Source organism: Dama dama, chromosome 7 (genome assembly GCF_033118175.1).
Source record: "Dama dama isolate Ldn47 chromosome 7, ASM3311817v1, whole genome shotgun sequence".
NCBI classification, from domain to species: Eukaryota; Metazoa; Chordata; class Mammalia; order Artiodactyla; family Cervidae; genus Dama; species Dama dama.
The window spans coordinates 17,850,300-17,868,722 of NC_083687.1; the positions used below are offsets into that span (position 1 = coordinate 17,850,300).

Here is an 18,423-nt window from a genome sequence, read left to right on the forward strand (position 1 = left end):
TTTCATGATCCCATCTCACTTGTTCCACTTTAATCTCAGTACTGGTTCCAATAAAACTATTTATAAAAATAGGCAGCTAGCTGGCAGGGCTGTAATTTGCCGATTTGCTTTTTAATATTGAATTACAACGCTTTTTATATTGGCATCTTCCTAAATTTCGCACCCCAGCAGAGTCTCCCAGTTACCTCATCCTAGTCCTGACCCTGGATAGCACTGAAACTATTAAGGGTCCACATGGAGGGTCCCAATGCATTCCTCCTGAGGTTCCGAGAGGTAACCGGACTTCCCAAAAAAACAGCTAGATGGTGGAATTGAGGTCTGGAGCTGGAGTCCCATGCCAAGGCCCACCACCTGGTCATCACGCCATACTGTGTCTTGTCCTGGAAGGCCGATTTTAATTAGCTGGTGTTTTTGTTTTCATTTTCCCAACTTTTTGTTCAAGTATAATACTCATATATATTTTAAAAAGTGCCTGCACTATAAATGTTCAGCTTGCTGAATTTTCACACACTGAGCACACCTGTATAATCAGTATGTCGGATTAAATTCAAAGCCTGTTTTTACATTTCCAACAAACCAGACACATTACTTGGTGCTGGGCCAGAGTCAGAGGATTCCTGATCTCAAGCAGGTGATTTCAGAGAGGCTGGGAGACTGGGCGGATCCAGAGTTTAGGGGCTGGGGATAGAGACTGAGAAGCAGGGTGGGGGTGGCGGGGGCGTTAATGTTTCCGGGCTGGGGTCTGAGGTTAGGGAGGGGCCGCACATGCAGGAGAGGAGAGAGACAGTGGAGGCTGTCCGGGAGACAATGTCCACCCCCCGCTTCTGTCCTTCCACTTCCAGTCTTGGAGGCGGATGAGGCCAAGCTCCGGGGCCCAGGTAAACCGGTAAGAATGCTGCAGTCGCCAAGCCCCGCGGGTGCGTCCCGGTGACTCAGCCTTTGCCAGGAAAGGGGAATCCGCCCCGCTCCCCAGAACTTCCAGACAGCAGCCTGATCCGGGCTGGCTCCCGGGGCTCCAGGCCGGGCTCCGCAGCAGGCAGCCCGGCCCCGGGAGTGGGACCCCTTCCTCCCCACCCGGGGGACCCCCACTTCCGGCCGGAGCCACCTGGGCTCATCGCGGGGACGCTGCCTCTTGGCGGCGAGAGACCTGGGGGCCACAGTGGTCCTGGCTGCGACGGCGCCACGAAGACCTTTGAGCATCGTAAGTAGCGGCTGCCGGGGGTGCTGGGGGACGTCGAGAAGAGGCTCTGGGTCCCTAGCTCGGCCCCGCGTCCCAGCCCCGGCTTCAAGCCCGGGCTTGGAAGGCGGAACCGGGAGAACTGGCCTGGCGCCGCCGCCGCCTCCCTAATTGCTCACCGGCCCTCGTGGTGGGGAGCCCAGACGCGGCTCCCAGGCGTCCTCGGTCTAGCGTGGCCCAGACGCCATCAACCCAGCGGGCGGCCCCACCTGATCGTCTCCGGGCCCGCCCAACCCTCACCCGATGGGCCGCGGGCTCCACGCCTCCCCCTTCCTCGGGGACCGGGTGCCAAGCTAGGGTCCCTGAACTACCCCCCCACCCCCACCCCACCCCCATCACGACTGTCTGGTCGCAGCTCCTTCCTACCCCAGCCCTGAAGAGGGATCCAACTCCATTCCAAACGGGTCGCCCGGCTGCCCCTCCCCCCCCCCTACCCCCCCCCCCATCCCCGAGGGGCTCTCTCTCCTCTTTCCCAAGCACCCCGCAATGTGGAAGGCCTCGGATTTCAGTGTGGAGCCAAATGAAGGGCTGAACTCCAGAACCTCTCTTTGCCTCCAAAGCCGGGTTTCTGACCCAAATTCCCACGTGCGGCTTGTGGGGGTGGGGGAATCAGTGATGCTGAGGGCTGCTCTTGGGACACGGGAGGCTCGAATGTCACCAACCGGATTTCCCGAAGCGATAGCTTCTGGCGGGGTGGGCACCCGGTCTGTGCCACAGCTTAGGACCGCGGGCGGGGACCGAGGGAGTGGGCGAAGCGTGCCTGGGAAACTCGATCACTCCCACCTTTGGGACAACGAGATTTGGGGGCCACAAATATTCAGACAATTGGCACGAGGTAGCTGTGATCACCGTGGTTTTTCTCTCTCTCTGGTTCTTTTGCTTTTTCCAAAACTTCTGCAGAGTTTAGCGTAGGCGAAGGGTAACTCGCGGCCCCCTTTGCAAGCCTCCCGGGGAGCTGGGCCTGGGAGGGGGGCGGAGATTTGGGGAGACTGGGGCCCAGCTCCGAGAGCGCGGAGGAAACGCGTGGAGCCGGCTTCCTGTGGGGGCTCCGGCCGCGGCGCCCCGCGGACAGACGTGTCCGGCCCAGGCAGCGCCTAGCCGGGCGCGGGGGAAGGGACGTGGTGGGGGCGGGGGGCGCCTGGGAAGGCGAGGAGGGGGCGGAGAGAGGGTGGGCGGGAGAGGAGGGGAGGGAAGAGGCGAGGCGAGCCGGGGAGGAGCGAGGGGGCTGCAGGGAGAGGAGGCGAGAGGCGCGCGCTGGCGCCGAAATGCGAGAAAGGAGCGAGTGAGAGGGGAGGGGCGCGGAGAAGCCGAGTGGCCCCTGGGCTGGGGCGCCCGCGGCCGGTGCGCATGGCAGGCCCCGCGCGGTGATCCCCGCGAGGCGAGAGAGCGGCGCGCGGCTCCCTAGAGTAAGTCAGTCCCGGACCCAGCCGGGAGGAGGGTGGGCGCGCGGCTGCCGGGGGATCGCCCCCTGCCCCGGCCCCCTCTTCCCCGGCGCGCGCGCGCGGACCTTCCGCCCCATCCGCTGAGCCCCGTTTCTCGCAGGTCCCGGGCCGATGTCCCAGGTGAGTGGCCAGCCCGCCCCTCACTGCGACGCGCCCCATGGAGCCCCCAGCGCAGCCCGGGGCCCAGGTAGGAACCAGGGATGCAGAACAAGACCGGACGGGAGCGAGGGGTAGGCGGCTGGGGGAGGGTGGCTGGTAATTCTCCCCCCTCCTCTTTGAGAAGTGGGGAGACTGTTCGGGGGAGCTTGAGTGGAGGTGGGGGCGAGAAATCTGGGACGCGGGGACCCGGTCCAAGGAGAGTGGAGGGCTGGGACGTTGGGGGCAGGGCCCGAACGGAGGCGGCGGCCGCGCCAAGTTGGCTCCAACTTTCCCCACTCCCAACACCAGACACACAGACACCGCAGTGTCTGTCTGTCCGTCTGGGGTTTGTGTCCCAACCGTTTCTGCCCAGTGTGTAAATATTTATGGGGGCCTCAGGCGGAGGTGGGGGGTGTCTGAGTCTTTCTCTACTTCCCTTCCCCCACCCTAGCCGGAGCCTAGCGCTTCCCGAAAACTTTTGTCCACAGCAAGCGGCTGCAGGATCGCCCCTCCCCTGCTTGCCATCTCGTCTTGCTCGCCTTCCTCCCCACCCGGGCCTGGCCAGCCCCTGCCACTCCTACCCTGCTTGCACACACAGACACACACAGGCACGCACACACACGCAGAGTTTCTCTCTCCCTCACCCCTCTCCTTCTCTCTCTCCCGTTCTCTCTTTCAGGCACTCACCCCAACCAAGTGCCCACCACTCAAGTGAACTGTCCCCTCCCGCAAACACAGGATCTGTAACCTCCCTAGGATTATTCCTGCAGGATCCTCCCCCCTCCCAGGGTTTGTGACTCCCTAAGGAGGCCTGGGAAGGGGGCAGGGGCCGTGGGGAGTCTTGGTGATGTGGCTCTGTGTCCACCTTCTCACCATACACATGTGCGCTGAGGCTCCCAGTGGATAGCAGGGACAGGGAGAAGTCAGGGACATCTGGGGTTTGTTGGGGAAGGCGGAAGGGTGGTGGACAGGAGGACAAGCCCGGATGTCATGCCTTTAATCCCAGTTCTAGGTTAGTCTGATCTTCTGCCTTCCTCTCACCCAGCCCCATTTGCCCTTTCTCCCCTCTTTGAGTCTCCAAATAATGGAGGTCTCATCCTGGACCTCTGACATGAACTCCCTGCGTGGCCTTGGACAAGTTTCTTCCCCTCTCTGGCCTCAGTCTCCACATCCACCCACAGGAACTGGTCTACCCATTTGGAAAGGCCCAAGGCTACCTGGTGTGGACTCTGGCCCTTTGGAGACCCAGGGCTGTGGAGGTGGGGGGGCGGGGGCCTCTAAAGTGGTGGGAGGGCAAGTGGCAGACGGCTGGCCAGGGGCCCACACATACATGAAACCAATGTGTCTGCTCTGGATCCCGCCAGCCCTCAGACTGCCCCCCTAAATGTGGGGGCCCTGGAGTAGGGACTTCTGGGGTATAAACTCCTTCAGGAACAGGGCTCCCGGAGCCTGGGGGTAGAGCTCAGGGCAGGGGCCTGGGAAGGCTCTTTCTGTCTCTTGCTCCTTCTCTCTTGGCCTCCTGCTTCTCCACGTCTCTCCCGCCTCCCCTGCCTTCTACCCCGGCTTATCCATCTTCTCTGTTCCCTCCTCCACTCCCTCCTTCCAAGACCCTCTCTCCTGTGTGACCCATTCCCGCCCCAGCAGAGGGGAGGAGGGGCTGAATGTGCTGGAGCCTAGAGCCGGGACAAGGGCCAGGGTGGGCCACTGGGAGGGCTAAGTCCTGGGCTGTAACTTGAGGCCCGAGCCCCAGCAAGCCCCCTCCCCAGCCTGGGCAGGGCCAGACAATGTGGCTTTCATAACACGAGAAGGCCTGGCTCTGCCGCCTTGGGAGATTGAGCCTGCTGCCCAGGAAGCCCAAACCGCAGGAGACCCAGCCAAAACCCCACAGACGCCTGAATCCGAGACCAGAATCCCCCACGCTCCCTGCTGAGCGCTGACAGAACAGCCAGGCCACGGTGCTACCCCGGGGGGCCCTGCAGGCAGAACCTCAAGTCAGCCCCTCCCTCGGCCGCCCAGGATGCAAACCGGGGTGCAAGGGGACCAGGGCAGCTCTGGTCGGGGGCGGGTGGCCAAGCCCCCACACCCTTGGCTCCCCCAGTGGCCTCCTCCCCCTCCAGCCCTGAGAGCCCCAGGAGCCTGGCTCCCTAACCCACAGCAAATTTCTGTCCAGCACTGGGGCGTCACATTCCTGCTCTTGGTTCTGAAGTGAATTTCCTGGGGAATTGGAGCTTTTAGACCTAAAATAAAACCAACCGGACCCAGCCTAACCGGTCAGCTCAGGCCGTCTCCAGTCCTTCGCCTGGTGGCCTGGGCCTGTGTCCCATGTGTGTATCAAGCAAGTCCACGTTCTTACTGTCTGGGTGCCAGGCGCCAACCCTAATTCTCACCTTCTGGTTCTCTCGCCTCCTCCCAACCTGGGGCATTCTAGACTCCAGAACTCAGTCCTCACCATCAGACATTTGCTAAGTGCCACTGGGGGTGCAAAAATGACACTGACATCGCCCCAGGGGAGTGAGCTGGGGAGGGCTGCAGTCCGGTTGAGGACCCACGCTTCACTCCCAGTTCCAGTTTGCAGCAGGACGCTCTGAGTGCTGAATCCTCAGGAAGTGGCCACTCCGAGGAGGGACTGTTGGCTCGAGGGTCAGGGAAGTCTTTCTGGAGGAAGAGGTGAACCTCCAGCTGGGTCGGGAAGGGTGACTGGATTTGGGGAGAGGGGAAGGGTAGCACCTTCTGATCCAGAGGGACAATAGAAACCTGGGTGGATTGGGCAGAAGTCCCAGTGGTGGCCTGAGACCACGGAGAGGTCAGTCGACCTGGAACACAGGATCTTGTCCATCGATTAGGTTGAAGATGTAGACTGAGACCTTGAATACCAGGTCAAGGAGGGACTGGGATGAAGGTCTCCAGTCACTGTTCTTTGAGCAAATCAGATCCCAGCCGTCTCTGCAGAGACAGTTGGAGCTCCAAGGGGAGAGGTCCCAGGGGAGCGGGCTCGGCTGGAGGCAGCAGGTGTGGGAGCTCGAGGACGTGGGTCCTGTGGGCACTTTCCAGGCCTGGGCTGAACCCATCTCACGTGGAAGAGGTCCCCCCAACTCCTTCTTGGTCCAGGAATGGCAAGCAAAGGGAGCGCACAGTGTCCAGCTGAACCTCGAGTCTTTCCACTTCCCTCTCGGGCTTAGGGATTTAAACGTGACCTTTCCACCCTCTTCCTGGGCTGTCTTTCCAGGACTCAGGGCATTTCTGTGCCAAGGATGAGAGTATGTCGAGGCATAGGGGCCCTTGCCTTTCTGCATTTCCCCCTTGGAGATGGAGACTCTTGAGAGAGGTGTAGGACTGGGGCTTCTGCTCAGAGATGCCTACCGCATGGCTGGCTCCCAGTATACAATTATCTTATTTTTAATCTATTATTATTATTATTTTGGCTGCATCTCGAGGCATGTGGGAGGTGCAGAGTCCTAATCACTGGAGTGAGTGAGTGATAGTCACTCAGTTGTGTCTGACTCTTTGCAACCCCATGGAGTACAGCCTGTCAGGCTCCTCTGGCCATGGAATTCTCCAGGCAAGAATACTGGAGTGGGTTGCCATTTCCTAATGTGCACCCCCAGTGCACATTAGAAAAAAGTGGCTGTTTGATCAGATGGGGCAGATGTACCTCTGGGTGAGTAGATGGCACCTCCAGGGAGGGTGGAACCCCAACCAAGGATTCTCACACCACCCCCACCCTGGACAGCTTCATGCCCAACTTGTTTGTCCACCCAGTGGCCTTTGCTGGCCTCCCCACCCTACAGAAGTTTCTCCTCAGAGACATTCTCCCCTCTGGGGCCGAGCAGGGATCTCCAGGTCCCAAGAAGGAAAACTAGGGTCTTTCGGCCTCTTGATGGTTGGCCCCACGGGCCCCACCTCTTATCTGGCTTTGCTGCTCCATGTGCTTGCAGCGAGAGCTGTTTCTTGGTCCAGCATCTTGGCATCGCAGCCCCCAGGCCATCTGTCACCAGCAGACAAAGTCTCCCCGCCTCTTCTTGTTCCTCCTCAGCCTGCTCCCCATCTCTGCGCCCTCTGCACAGGTTCCTCTTCTGCCCTCAGTGTTTCTCCTCCAGCGTCTGCTGGGTCCCCTCTGCTGCCCTTTGGCTCCAAGAGGTCTGTCTGTCTGTGTTTCCAGGTCAAGATAACTGGACTGGATTTACTTTCCTCCCTGGTTTCCTTCCAAGGTCTGATGCTCACCCCAGAATGGCAGGCTTCCTGCAGGAGGGGCCTCCTCAGGACCTCATCTGGGCTCTCTGTAATTTCCTGTTCCCACCAGATTCAAGGTCACCAGCCCTGTAGGTGACTGTGAGGAGAGACTGCCCAGAGAGTGGCAGTCGACATGTCGGGGAGGAGGGCTGGGGTGGGGACCGGTCTCCTAATCCTGCTTTCTCAATTTCCTCCCTCTCCAACCCTGGGGGCCCAAGAGAGCTGCAGGCTCGACTCCTTCCACTCCAAGAGTAACAGTGTCACCTGTGTGTGCCCTGGTGACCTCAGGAGAAAGCCTGGGACGTGACCACAAGGCCCGCCACGCAATTACTCTATCTTCCCTCGTTCACACCGCAGCTGTTCACGCTGGGGTCTGCTGCTGGTCTCAAAATGTCCTTTCCCCTTCTTTGCTGACTGATTGATTATTCAAGACCTGATATGGGCATTGCCTTCTCCAAGAAGCTGCCTAGACTTGCACACAAGTGTGTGCTGTGACCCTTGTGTGACCCTGCTGTGACCCTTGCCCTTCAGTGTGTGTGACTGTCACCCACCCCCATCCCAGCAGAGAACTCCTGGGTCAGTGACCTGGTCTTTCTCACTGTGGTCCACCCAGTGCTTGACGTATTGGGAGGTGCGTCGTCACTGTCACACCAAACAGCACAGGAAGGAAGGAGGAAAGGAAGGAAGGGAGAGGAGTGAGGTCGGGCAGGGGATGGGCGGTGGAAGCGTCTGGGAGTGGCCCCCTGCGTGCCAGGTACTGCTGGGGGTTCCATTTACTCTTTGAAACCCCGAGGGACAAGCATGTTTGTCCCCTTTTCATGCAAGGTGACCTAAGTCCTAGTAACTTGCCCAAGCTGGTATCCGGTAAAAACCAGGGCTTGGGTGTTCCAGCTCCTGGCTCGGGCCTCTGTCATTCCAGTGCCTGGGAGGGTCAGCACTCCCACTTCCGGGCTCTGGCAGGACGCCTCTGGGGCCAGAGGCTGGAGTTGGGCAGCCCCCTCCCTTCCTGGGAATTAGAACTCAAGCTGTGAGCCTCCCTCTCAGCTCGGTCTTGGCCTCCAGCGTCCCCTCTGCACCACTGTAGATCAGGCTCCACCTTGAGGCGGGCAGCCTGACTCCTCCTTGGGGGTCGTCTCTGCTCCCCTGCTCCCCCTAGTCCCAGCCTTGCGATCTTCCAAAAGCCACCAGTCCTCCTATTAGCCAGGTGGTGAGAGGAGCTTAAGGAATGGATGGGGCTGGAGGAACCCACCCCCTGCCTCCCTGGGCACCCGGAGAGGTTCCCAGCACATGACTGCCACCCTTCAGGGGTGGCTGGAGCCCCAGTGCTCCCTCCTCCCTGTCCCAGCTCCCAGCTCCAGGCAGGGCAGGTGGTTTCCCCGGGCAGGTTGGAGCACGCCTGCTGCTGTCTCTGCAGCCTCCATGGGGCCCCTGGAGCCTCCACCCCCTGGCCGTGGGGGACCAGAGTCTTTGGAACAAGGATCGTCCAGGGGTCTCTGAGCCCCTGGATCGTCCCCTCCCCTCCAGATGCTCCCACCCCCTAGACCTACGTGCCCAACCTGAATTGCTCCCTCTTATATTTTCCCGCCCCATCCTCCCCTGCCCTCATTTGGAGACAGCTCAGAGAAGGACCCCGTGCTCTAAGGCCATCTGTGCTCTGAGGTCGGCTCCGCTGCTGTCTCTGAGACTGGCCTGTGTCTCTGTCCCTGCGGGTGTGTCTCGTGATCTCTACGTGGTGTGGACGGGTGGGCGCTGACTCTTACTGTCTGGATTTCATCGGCCTTTCTCGTCGTCTCTCTCTGTGGCTCCCTGTGTGGCTCTCCTCTCCCTGAGCCCTTCGGTCTCCGTTTCCATCTCCCCTGCCCCCATCAAGGCTTGGGGGAAGGGGCACCCTCTTGGGGTGCCCCTGTCATTCCCAGTGAACAGCCTGGGGGCTGATGGGAGGCCCAGGCTGCACCCCGTCATTGCCCCTCCTCGGCCTCTGGCCTGGTGACCCCAGACCTCACCTTCTCCTGTCCACCCGCAGGCTTTCCCATGCCCGGTCACCTTTCTGCCTCCCTGCGCCACCTCCCAGCCCCCAGAACTTTCCTCCCCTGGGCCCAGCCGGCCCTGATCCTGCTGCCTTAGGAACTGTGGGTTTGAAGGTGGCTCCATGTCTGCCTTCCGCCCACCCTGGACAAAGGGACCGAGCCACTCACTGTAATTACATGTGGCTGCCGGCCGCCTCTTCCAGCCCTCTTGGGCCGTCTCCCTGTCTCTCTTCCTGCCTGGAGCTCCTCCGCCTCACCCCAGGCTTCTCCGACTCTTTCTCGTGCTCTCGTCCTCTCTCTCTGCCCTGGTTTCTCACCGTTTCTCCATCTGTATCTTGCTCCCTCTCCATCGCCTCTGCCTCTGGCCCCATCTTTATCTTTCTCTCCATCGCTGACTTGCTCTCAGCTGCTGCCTGTCCTGGGCTGTCTGTCACTGGGCGTCTACGTGCCTGGTCTCTCGAGTTCTGATGCACTGTCTCTCTTCACTTCTACCTTTCACATCCTTCTGATTCTTTCTCTCTCCACGTCACTCTGGATGCCTGTTCCTATCTCCCCATCGCTGACCGTCTGTTCTCTCCTGCACTGTGTCTCTGCCTCCTTCCCTCACTTTCCTTTGTACTGTGCATCTCTGGCCCCCTCCCTGACCACACACACACACACACACACACACACATGTGCACACACCCTTGCTCGCTCACGGGCTGTGGTTTGAGAACTTTCTATTTTAGAGGCTGGCATCGTTACCAGATAGGGTAAGAGCTGGGTAGCTGGTACAGAGACCAAGAATGAGGGCTTAGGGCATTCTGGGCTGCGGGGAGGGGACCAGGGCTGGGCCAGCCGGAGGGCACCAGGAAGATGTCCCTCAGTCACCTGCTTTTTTCTAGCCCAGACCCCATCACTCCTTCCTGGGCTGGAGGTAGTGACAGGATCTGCTCACCCCGCGGAGGCAGCGCTTGAGGAGGGCTCCCTGGAGGAAGCAGCGGCACCCTCCATGACCCAAGGCAATGACCCTGGGGCCCCCCAGGCCCTGGACAGCACTGACCTCGATGTCCCCATAGAAGCTGTGACACGTGAGTCCTAGGGGTCCGTGGTTTGGGGTGGCAATGGGCGGGGATCACTCTAGGGAATCCAATACAGATGGGCTTTAGATGCCCATGGGAGCCTAGCAGTGGGCCAGGACCTTGAGGTGTGGGCAATGAAAGGGTGTAAGACATTGTCACTGTCCCTGCTGTCTAGGAGGAGGACATCCACATCATTTCTATCCACAAAATGATTCAGATAAAATTAGCTCAGAATGCGTGTGGACAGGCTGCAGGCAGTGTGGTTCAGGATGAGAGCGCGTACAGTCTACGGAAGAGGGCTGGGGCTTGGGGGCAGGGAACCAGAGCCAGAGGCAGCCCAGCTTTCAGGGTGTCAAGAGCAAAATGGCAGGAGAGACTCTTCCAGTTGCTCTGGGTAGAAAGGAGCAAAACTCAGCTGTGTTCCTGGGCTTGACTCTGTGTCTCCGAGGAGGTCCTGGAGGGGGAGAATTCGCCACCATCACCCTCAGAAGCAGGGGAAGGGGCTTCCAAAATCATTTTGTAATTGCCAGTAAGATCGGCAAAATCTATGGGACACATTGGTACTTCTAAACTTTCTATCCCTGTATGAGCTCTCGGGCTCTCTAAATCAGCCTGTAGTGAGGTAGCCGGATAGCTCTTGCCAAGCCCATTTTACAGATGAGGAAACTGAGGCTCCCTCACTCTGGACACAGACTGGGCAGCTCAGGTCTCCTGGCCCAGGGCTCTGTCCTATGCCTGGCTGCCCTGCTGGCATGGCAGAGTTGTGGAGCCGCTTTCAGGCAGGGCATTTGGGGTAAGCTGGACACCCTGGAAGTCGGGGTTACTAAATCCTGCTAGCACTCTGCCCTCGAGACACACCCACCAGCAGGACCCAGAGAAAGAGGTAAACGCCGTGGCCACGGAGGAGAGGGCCTGGATGGGACAGACGCTCCTGTGTCCATGGGTCCTGGGTGTTTGCTCTGTGACTCAGCCCCCACGGCCATGGCCACAGGCGAGCTCTGTGTCCGCCCAAATCTCCCGGGGCCCTCAGCTCACCACATACCCCCGCCTGGTCACTGTGCCTGTGTTTAGGCAGCAGGGCAGAGGGCACCGAAGCTGGCCAAGGACTCAGCTCAGTCATCCCCCCACCCCCCCATGGAGCCCAGAGGTGGGGGCAGGATGATTCAGGCCTGGCCACTTCCCATGGCCTTACCCCTGTTTACCCAGATGCAGGCACCAGCTCAGGGCCAAAGGCTCCTGGAGTGGCTCTGTCTCCCATCCTTTCCCTGACCCGCCCCCCGCCCCAGCCCCAGTCTGTTCTCAGCTCCTTTCTCCCAATCTCCATCTCCTTCCCACTCCACTGCCTAGCTGTGGAAGCTCTGGCAAGTTTTACCCTCTCTAGGCCTTGGTTTTTTCATCTATAACATGGGCTAGTAACAGCAATTCTGTTTGATGCTTAATGAAATTACTACACATAGGACTCAGCACTGTCTGGCACCTCGTCACAGCTCAAAACACATTGGCTACTAATTACCAGAGTAGTGATGGTTGTGGTAGTAGCAATTCATTCCTCAGCCCTTTGTCTCCCAACTTCTGCCCCCCTCCTCGCCCGTCCGCCCTTAGAATCCCACCTTTTAGCCTCCAGGCTGACCCTACCTCTGACCCTTACCTGTGTGACCTTGAACAAGTTTCTATACATCTCTGGGACTCAGTTTCCTCATCTGTAAAAGGATACTGCCCCATAGCAATACAGAGAAGAGTTTGCACCCCAAGTGCTCCGAGCAGTGCCGGCATGCAGTGGGTGCCCGGCAAAGTGCTCACACCGTCACTAGAAGGCCCAGCCCCCCAGTCAGAGGAATCACTGAGGCCCCCTTCTGCTCCCTCAGCTTCCAACACCCCCCACCGCCCCCCCTCCCCGGACATCTCCTGCCACAACCCAGACCCGGAGGTTTGGCCTGGAGGGACCTAGGGATCCAGACCCCAGGGCCAGAGAGAAGGAAACGCCCCAGATTTACACATTTACTGAGGGTCCTCAGGGCCGGAGCGTCCTGCCCAGGAGTCAGAGGCCCTGATCAGAGGGGTCCTCGAACTCTTGTGACCCCTTCTCAGACTCCTGCCCTGACACACAGACACACACACACACACACATGCACACACACCCGCCTTCATCTTTTGGGGACAGAACCATGCCATCCAAGTGGGCAAACCTGAGTGAGGTGAGGGAAGGAACCAGGTGCTGGCATGCTCTCCGGGGCCATTTTCCCCACATCCCACTGATAAAGCTGGTTCAGTCCCTCAGTCTGGGATAGGGACCCAGGTTCCTGGCTTCCGAGGTCTCCCTGCTGGCCTCCCTCTTCCCTCTCCCACTCCCCACCCGGACACCTAGGGCCGCTCAGCAAACTTTCTTCCAGCGGGGGCAGGGGAGCTGTGGGCGGAAGGAGCAGGAGGTGGGGGTGCTGCTGTGAAGAGCCCCCTGGATTCCAGGGCCAGGCGTTCATCTCCAAACAGATGTTTCCAATGAATCACCCAGCACTCAAAGGGCAGAAGCAGCTGGGGGCTTGGCAGGGGCCGAGGTGACAGTTAACTACTTCCCTGCTGCCCCTCTGCCCCTCTCTGCCACCACTCTCGCCAAAATCCCCGGACCCCCAAGAGCAGGAGAGTGGATTTCGCGTGGGCTAAGAAGGTGAGGTGCAGGCCCCTGCGCTTCTCCCCTTACCCACACCTCTGTCTGTTCTCGAATGACCCCTGACCTGGAAGTCAGGGGCCAGGCTCCACTCGGGGAGGCTATTCCATGCTGCCTCTGGGCAAGTCAGTTCTGCTCTCTGGGCCTCCGTCTCCTCGTCTGCAAAAATTCAGATCAGATAGGTAACCTGGGGTATATCTAGGAACGAAGCCGGCAGGAGTCAAGCAGAGCCCTGGGAGACTGTGCCGACCACCTCATCCCCCACCTCCTCCTCCATCGCCCTTTTCTCATCATCTCTCTAGGCCAGCCCCAGGGGAACCCCTTGGACTGCACCCCACTAGTGGCGAATGGCTCTGGCCACCCCTCGGAGCTGGGCGGCACCAGGCGGACGGGGAATGGTGCCCTGGGTGGCCCCAAGGCCCACCGGAAGTTGCAGACGCACCCATCTCTTGCCAGCCAGGGCAGCAAGAAGAGCAAGGGCAGCACCAAGTCCGCTGCCTCCCAGATTCCCCTCCAGGCCCAGGAAGGTAAGCACCCCACTCCGCCTCCCCCAGGGAGAAGCCTCCACAAGTCTGATGCGGGGAACGGCTGCAGCATCTTCACCAGGCTGCTTAGAAGCACGGCGTGCTATCCCCAGACCAGGCCCTCCACATCCAAACCTCTGGGTGGGGCCCTGGAGTCTAGGTTTTAACAAGCTCTCCAGGGAATCTGATGCAAGACTCTTAAAGCGGAGAACCTTGCAGAGGACACTTTTTGGATAAAGTGAGGCACATCTGAGCTCTCAAGACCACCCCTTCTCATCGCTCCTCTTTCAGAGTGGCTGTAGCAGGGAATGGAGCCATCTGGGCTGGTCCAACCAAAGCCACCCCATTTCTGGAAACAGAAATTTTCCTTGAGGAATGGGCCATTTGCCTAGTGAGAGTACAAAACCTAGCAGAAGAAAATGATGCAGCATCAGATGCTTAATTGGGAGGAGGGTGGGGGGTGCAAAGTGCAGTGGGAGGTCAGAACACCTGGATACACCCACCATTGTTCCTGTTTCACAGAGTCCTCTGGGGGGCTGCCCTGGGCAGTCAGGTCCCCCACCCCACAGGCGTGAGTTCAGCAAGGGTGACAGTTGCTGGTAACCCAGTGATGCTTGACCTTCACCCCAGAACTTTTGAGTAATTTCTCTCCATGTTGGGAGACTCTGGCTGGCCCTCTGCAGACAGAATTCAGTGTACACCTGAATTCAGTGTACAGAATTCAGTGTACACCTTTGCACACGACATATTCATAACTTTCACCCTTCCCCCCCAGAGCAGATTATGCCCAAGAGCCTTATTTATGAAGGGGATATTCATGCAGTTAAAATGAACAGGGAGGCATTCCTTTGTGGTCCAGTGGCTAAGACTCCATGCTCCCAATACAAGGGGCCTGGATTTGATTCCTGGTCGGGGAATACCACAAATAAGACCCAGCACAGCCAAATAAATAAATAAATATGTTTTAAAATGAAACAAAGTGAACAGGGCATGACCTGTGAGCCAGGCACTGTGCTGCGTGCGGGGTACCCAGGCCATGGTTTCATAAAGCTTTCATGAGAGACACAAACAGGTCATCTCACTCTGCGATACGATAAATGAGGAGTGATAAAGTGAACACGGGGATACCCACACCAGCCCTGAAAGCTGGGGAGGGGAGTATGGGAAGGCTCTGGAGGTGTCCAAGCAAGCCTTAAAGTACCAGTAGGAGGATCCAGCCATGGTGCCTTAGCGCGGAGGTGAGAACTGGCTCCTGCGGCTAGTTGATGAAGTTCCAGGGGAGGAGTGGTGGGAGGTGAGACTCCTTGTGGGGCTTCCAGATGGTGCTAGTGGTGAAGAACCCACCTGCCAACGCAGGAGACCTAAGAGACATGGGTTCGATCCCTGGGTAGGCAGGAGCCCCTGGAGGAGGGCATGGCAACCCACTCCAGTACTCTTGCCTGGAGAATCCCATGGACAGAGGAACCTGGCAGGCTACAGTCCATGGGGTCGAAAAAGATTCCCTGTACACAGGACCGGGGTGAGGGCATCAGAGCCTCCGTGGCAGGGTGAGACCCCCACCGGACCAGCAGCCTGTGCCAGGGGCCCTCCTGGTCAGGGGACCTGGACACAGCCCGTGGCCTGGCCCCTGGGAGGTGTGCCAGCCAGGCACCCTGGCCACACGCTGAGCGGTTCAGAGCCTGGGCTGCTGAGCCAGCACCGCCATGTCCAGCTGGATGCCCAAGGGCGGGAGCATGCATTAATTCCCTCCCCGTGTATTTATTTACTCAGCACCCGCAGCGTGCCAGTGCTGGACGCCTGCCCTTTTCATGCTGGTGTTCTAGTAGGTGGCAGAGCTGTGTAAGCCATGTGAGGTGATGAGTCCTAGGCAGGGAGGCAGAACAGGCCTGCGTGAGGGGCTGGGGGTGCTGGGGTTGGGCGGGCAGCTTGCAGTATTGAAGAGGATGCTCGAGGAAGGCTTCACCGAGGGGAGAAAATTGGGTAAAGAAGGAGGGGAGATGGAGTGAGCGGAGCAGGTTTCTGGGGCCAGAGCACTGAGAGAACAAGGGGGCAGTGCCTGGAGGACGGGGAGCAGCCAGTGTGGCCACGGCGGAGTGATGGGGGCCACTGAGCACTCTGGGCTTTTCCTCCCAGGGAAGTGGAAGCCACTAGAGGATTCTGAGGGCGGGAGAGATGGAATCCAACAGAAGTCTTTCAAGGGTCCTCTGGCCTCTGTGTAAATGCAGGGGTGGCCAAAGGCAGGAAGTGGGGAGACCAGTGAGGACGCTGTCACTGGGCAAGAGCTGAGCAGAGTGGAAGGATTCTGCATAGATTATTAATTTATTTCACTTTTGTCTGCCCTGGGTCTTCATTGCTGTGCTCGGGCTTTCTCTAGTTGAGGGAGCAGGGGCTGCTCTCTAGTGACGATGTGCAGGCTTCTCATTGCTTCTCTTGTTGCGAAGCCTGGGCTCTAAGGCACTTGAGCTCAGTAGCTGTGGTTCCCAGGCTCTAGGGCACAAGCTCAGTAGTTGTGGTCCATGGGCTTAGTTGCTCCGCAGCATGTGGGATCTTCCTGAACCAGGGATCCAACCGATATCCCCTGCATTGGCAGGTTCTCTGGAGAGCCTGACCACTGGACCACCAGGGAAGTCCCTGGATCCCTTTTGAAGAGACTTCTCCGAGCCTCCGTTTCTTCATGTGTAGCGAGGGGTTGACACAGCTCCGCCTCAAGGATTTGTTACAAGTTCAAATGAGTTTAATTCCTGCACAACCCTTAGCACAGGGTCTGGAACATACCCATCCTGGGTATGCTCATGAAATAGATAAACGACCGAGGGAGTCGGTCCCTCGGAAGCAGGGACTCGGGATCCAGGCTGCCGGGTTTCCGGCCCTCGCTTCCTGTGACTTCCCTGTGCCTCGGGGTCACCTGGAAGGTGGGTCCCCATTTCCCGGTGCCCGGGGCGGGTGGCGCGCGCGTCCTTCCTCACCGAGTGAGCCCCCGGCCCTCTCGCCCGCAGACTGCTGCGTCCACTGCATTCTGTCCTGCCTGTTCTGCGAGTTCCTGACGCTGTGCAACCTGGTCCTGGACTGCGCCACGTGCGGCTCCTGCAGCTCCGAGGACTCGTGCCTCTGCTGCTGCTGCTGCGGCTCCGGCGAGTGCGCCGACTGCGACCTCCCCTGCGACCTGGACTGCGGCATCCTGGACGCCTGCTGCGAGTCGGCCGACTGCCTGGAGATCTGCATGGAGTGCTGCGGCCTCTGCTTCTCCTCCTGACCCCTGCGCGCTCCGGAGGCCGCCCCGCGTCCCTGGCCGTCGCCCCAGGCGGCGCCGCCCCGTCCCCTGGGCCCCTCCCACCCGCCCTGCACCCTCCTGGAACCCCAGCCCGGTGAGAGGGGGTGCCCGTCCTCCTTCCCCGTCTCCCAGGACCTGGTGGGGGGCGATGGGGGGGGACCACTCCTGGATCAGCTGCCAGGGCTGCTGAACACTGTGAAAGCTGGGGGAGGGGGCAGGGACGTGTGGGGGGGCTGGGGCGCCGGGGCTGTGCGCTTCTCTACCTCTCACTGCCCCTGTGCCTGCCTCCCCTGCCGCCCATCCCAGGCTTCGAGGACAGCAAAATGTGAAAAGAAACACACCCCACCCGACCTCAGCCAAACCCCTCCCCAGTCCCCCTCCTGGGGTCTTGGTGGGGGGGGGCCTGACCCATACAGTGACCCCGGAGGGCAGGGCTGGCCTTGGGCCCAGGGTGGGGTGGGAGGGGGGAGCGGTATAGAAAAGACTGGAAGGGGAGAGGGTGGGAATGGAGGGTGGGTCTGTTCTGTTTGTTGCTGTAAATAAAGATGTATGTCCATCTCAGATTTCCTCAGGACTCATGAGTAACAGCCATGGACCAGGACACTCAAAAGCAAACACTCCCACAGCCCTCCGCCTGCGCCCCCCCCCCCCCCCACCAAATGAATAGGGCTTTCCTGGCTTCTGGCCCCCCCTCCTTTGTTTTATGTCTTGCCCTGAGGGAAGGAAGGAAGGAAGAGGGGCACCCACTCCCCACCTTTATTTCCCTCTTCCGGCCAAAGGGAAGGAGAAGCCCAGACAGGGAAGAGTTAACCCTTGGCATAGAATTAATTAACAGCAGATGTGTTCAGGTTCTGATTAATTAATCTCCTGCTGACTCCAGTTTCTCAAAGCCATGACGGCTCCAAGGCATAGGGGGACGCCTATGTGAGTGGCTGAGCCGTGCCTGGGGAGGGGGTAACCAGCGCGGCACTGGGACGCATTTGTGGCCTGCGTGGGTTTCACGCGGCCCAGCTGCAGTTGACCCCCCTGATTGCCCTGATTGCCAGGGGGCCTGAGATCCAAAGAAAGCTGACAGGACTGGTGAGAGCCTCGGAGGCCACGTGTCCAGGGCCCTTGGTGTGGGGTAGGGGTTGGGGGTTGGACCAGGGAAGACCTGAGCACTGCGGCTGAGCGTGGGGAGGGCTGTCTGGACCAAGCCCTTCTCCACCGGGTCCTGGACCTGGGGGAAACCAGGATGGGTTCAGGGTGAGTGAGAGGACATCTCGTGGTTAGCCTTGGATTGTCCTGAGAAGACGTGGCTGAAGAAGGCCTTGAAAGATGGAGACCTCCTAGGAAACTGGTGGGCGCTGCTTCCAGGAACGAAGGGTGGAGAGGCCCCGACGGATTCTGAAGGAAAGGAGGGAGCGCAGGAAAAGGGCCAGATGAAATCTGAACTCTCTGAAGGAATGCCACGCTAGGAGCAGCCCACGGCCTTGGGCGTAGGCTGCAACGTCAGCAAGAGGAGGTGACAGAAGGTGTCGAGGAGGACAGCCCCCCAGCACCACACCTCCCCGCACCTCCCCCCGCCACCCCCCGCCACCGCAAACTCATACACATGTACTCAAGCCTTACTTTACCAGCACCACCGTTTTCTGTCTTCTGGGAGCACGTCGGAAACTCAGGACACAGAGAGGAACTGACCTTCCCAGGATCCCATCAGCAAGGTCAAAGTTGAGAGAGAAGCCCCATCTTCTTGGCCCCCCTCAACGTTCATTTTATCTGCTCATTTGTCTCAGGTTTTGGGTTTTTTCTTTTTTTGCTTAACTATTGTATGCTTGAAGTACAAGCATTT

General features: G+C 59.4%; 1 protein-coding gene across 5 annotated transcripts; it reads left to right on the forward strand.

The window, feature by feature from the left end:
- Positions 1 to 782: 782 nt before the first annotated feature.
- On the forward strand, positions 783 to 17,143 carry MDFI (MyoD family inhibitor). Of its 5 annotated transcripts, none has more exons than XM_061146080.1 (5): positions 783 to 886; positions 2,780 to 2,866; positions 9,959 to 10,144; positions 13,100 to 13,324; positions 16,318 to 17,143. In XM_061146080.1, exons 2-5 carry the CDS (start codon positions 2,791 to 2,793, stop codon positions 16,572 to 16,574), a joined length of 744 nt encoding a protein of 247 aa, XP_061002063.1. In that variant the 5' UTR covers positions 783 to 886; positions 2,780 to 2,790; the 3' UTR covers positions 16,575 to 17,143. The 5 variants fall into 5 exon arrangements, with proteins under 5 accessions (XP_061002063.1, XP_061002065.1, XP_061002062.1 ...); XM_061146082.1 differs by lacking the exon at positions 783 to 886 and adding an exon at positions 990 to 1,201 and having other exon boundaries at positions 2,780 to 2,909; XM_061146079.1 differs by lacking the exon at positions 783 to 886 and adding an exon at positions 990 to 1,201.
- The last annotated feature ends 1,280 nt before the right edge of the window (positions 17,144 to 18,423 follow it).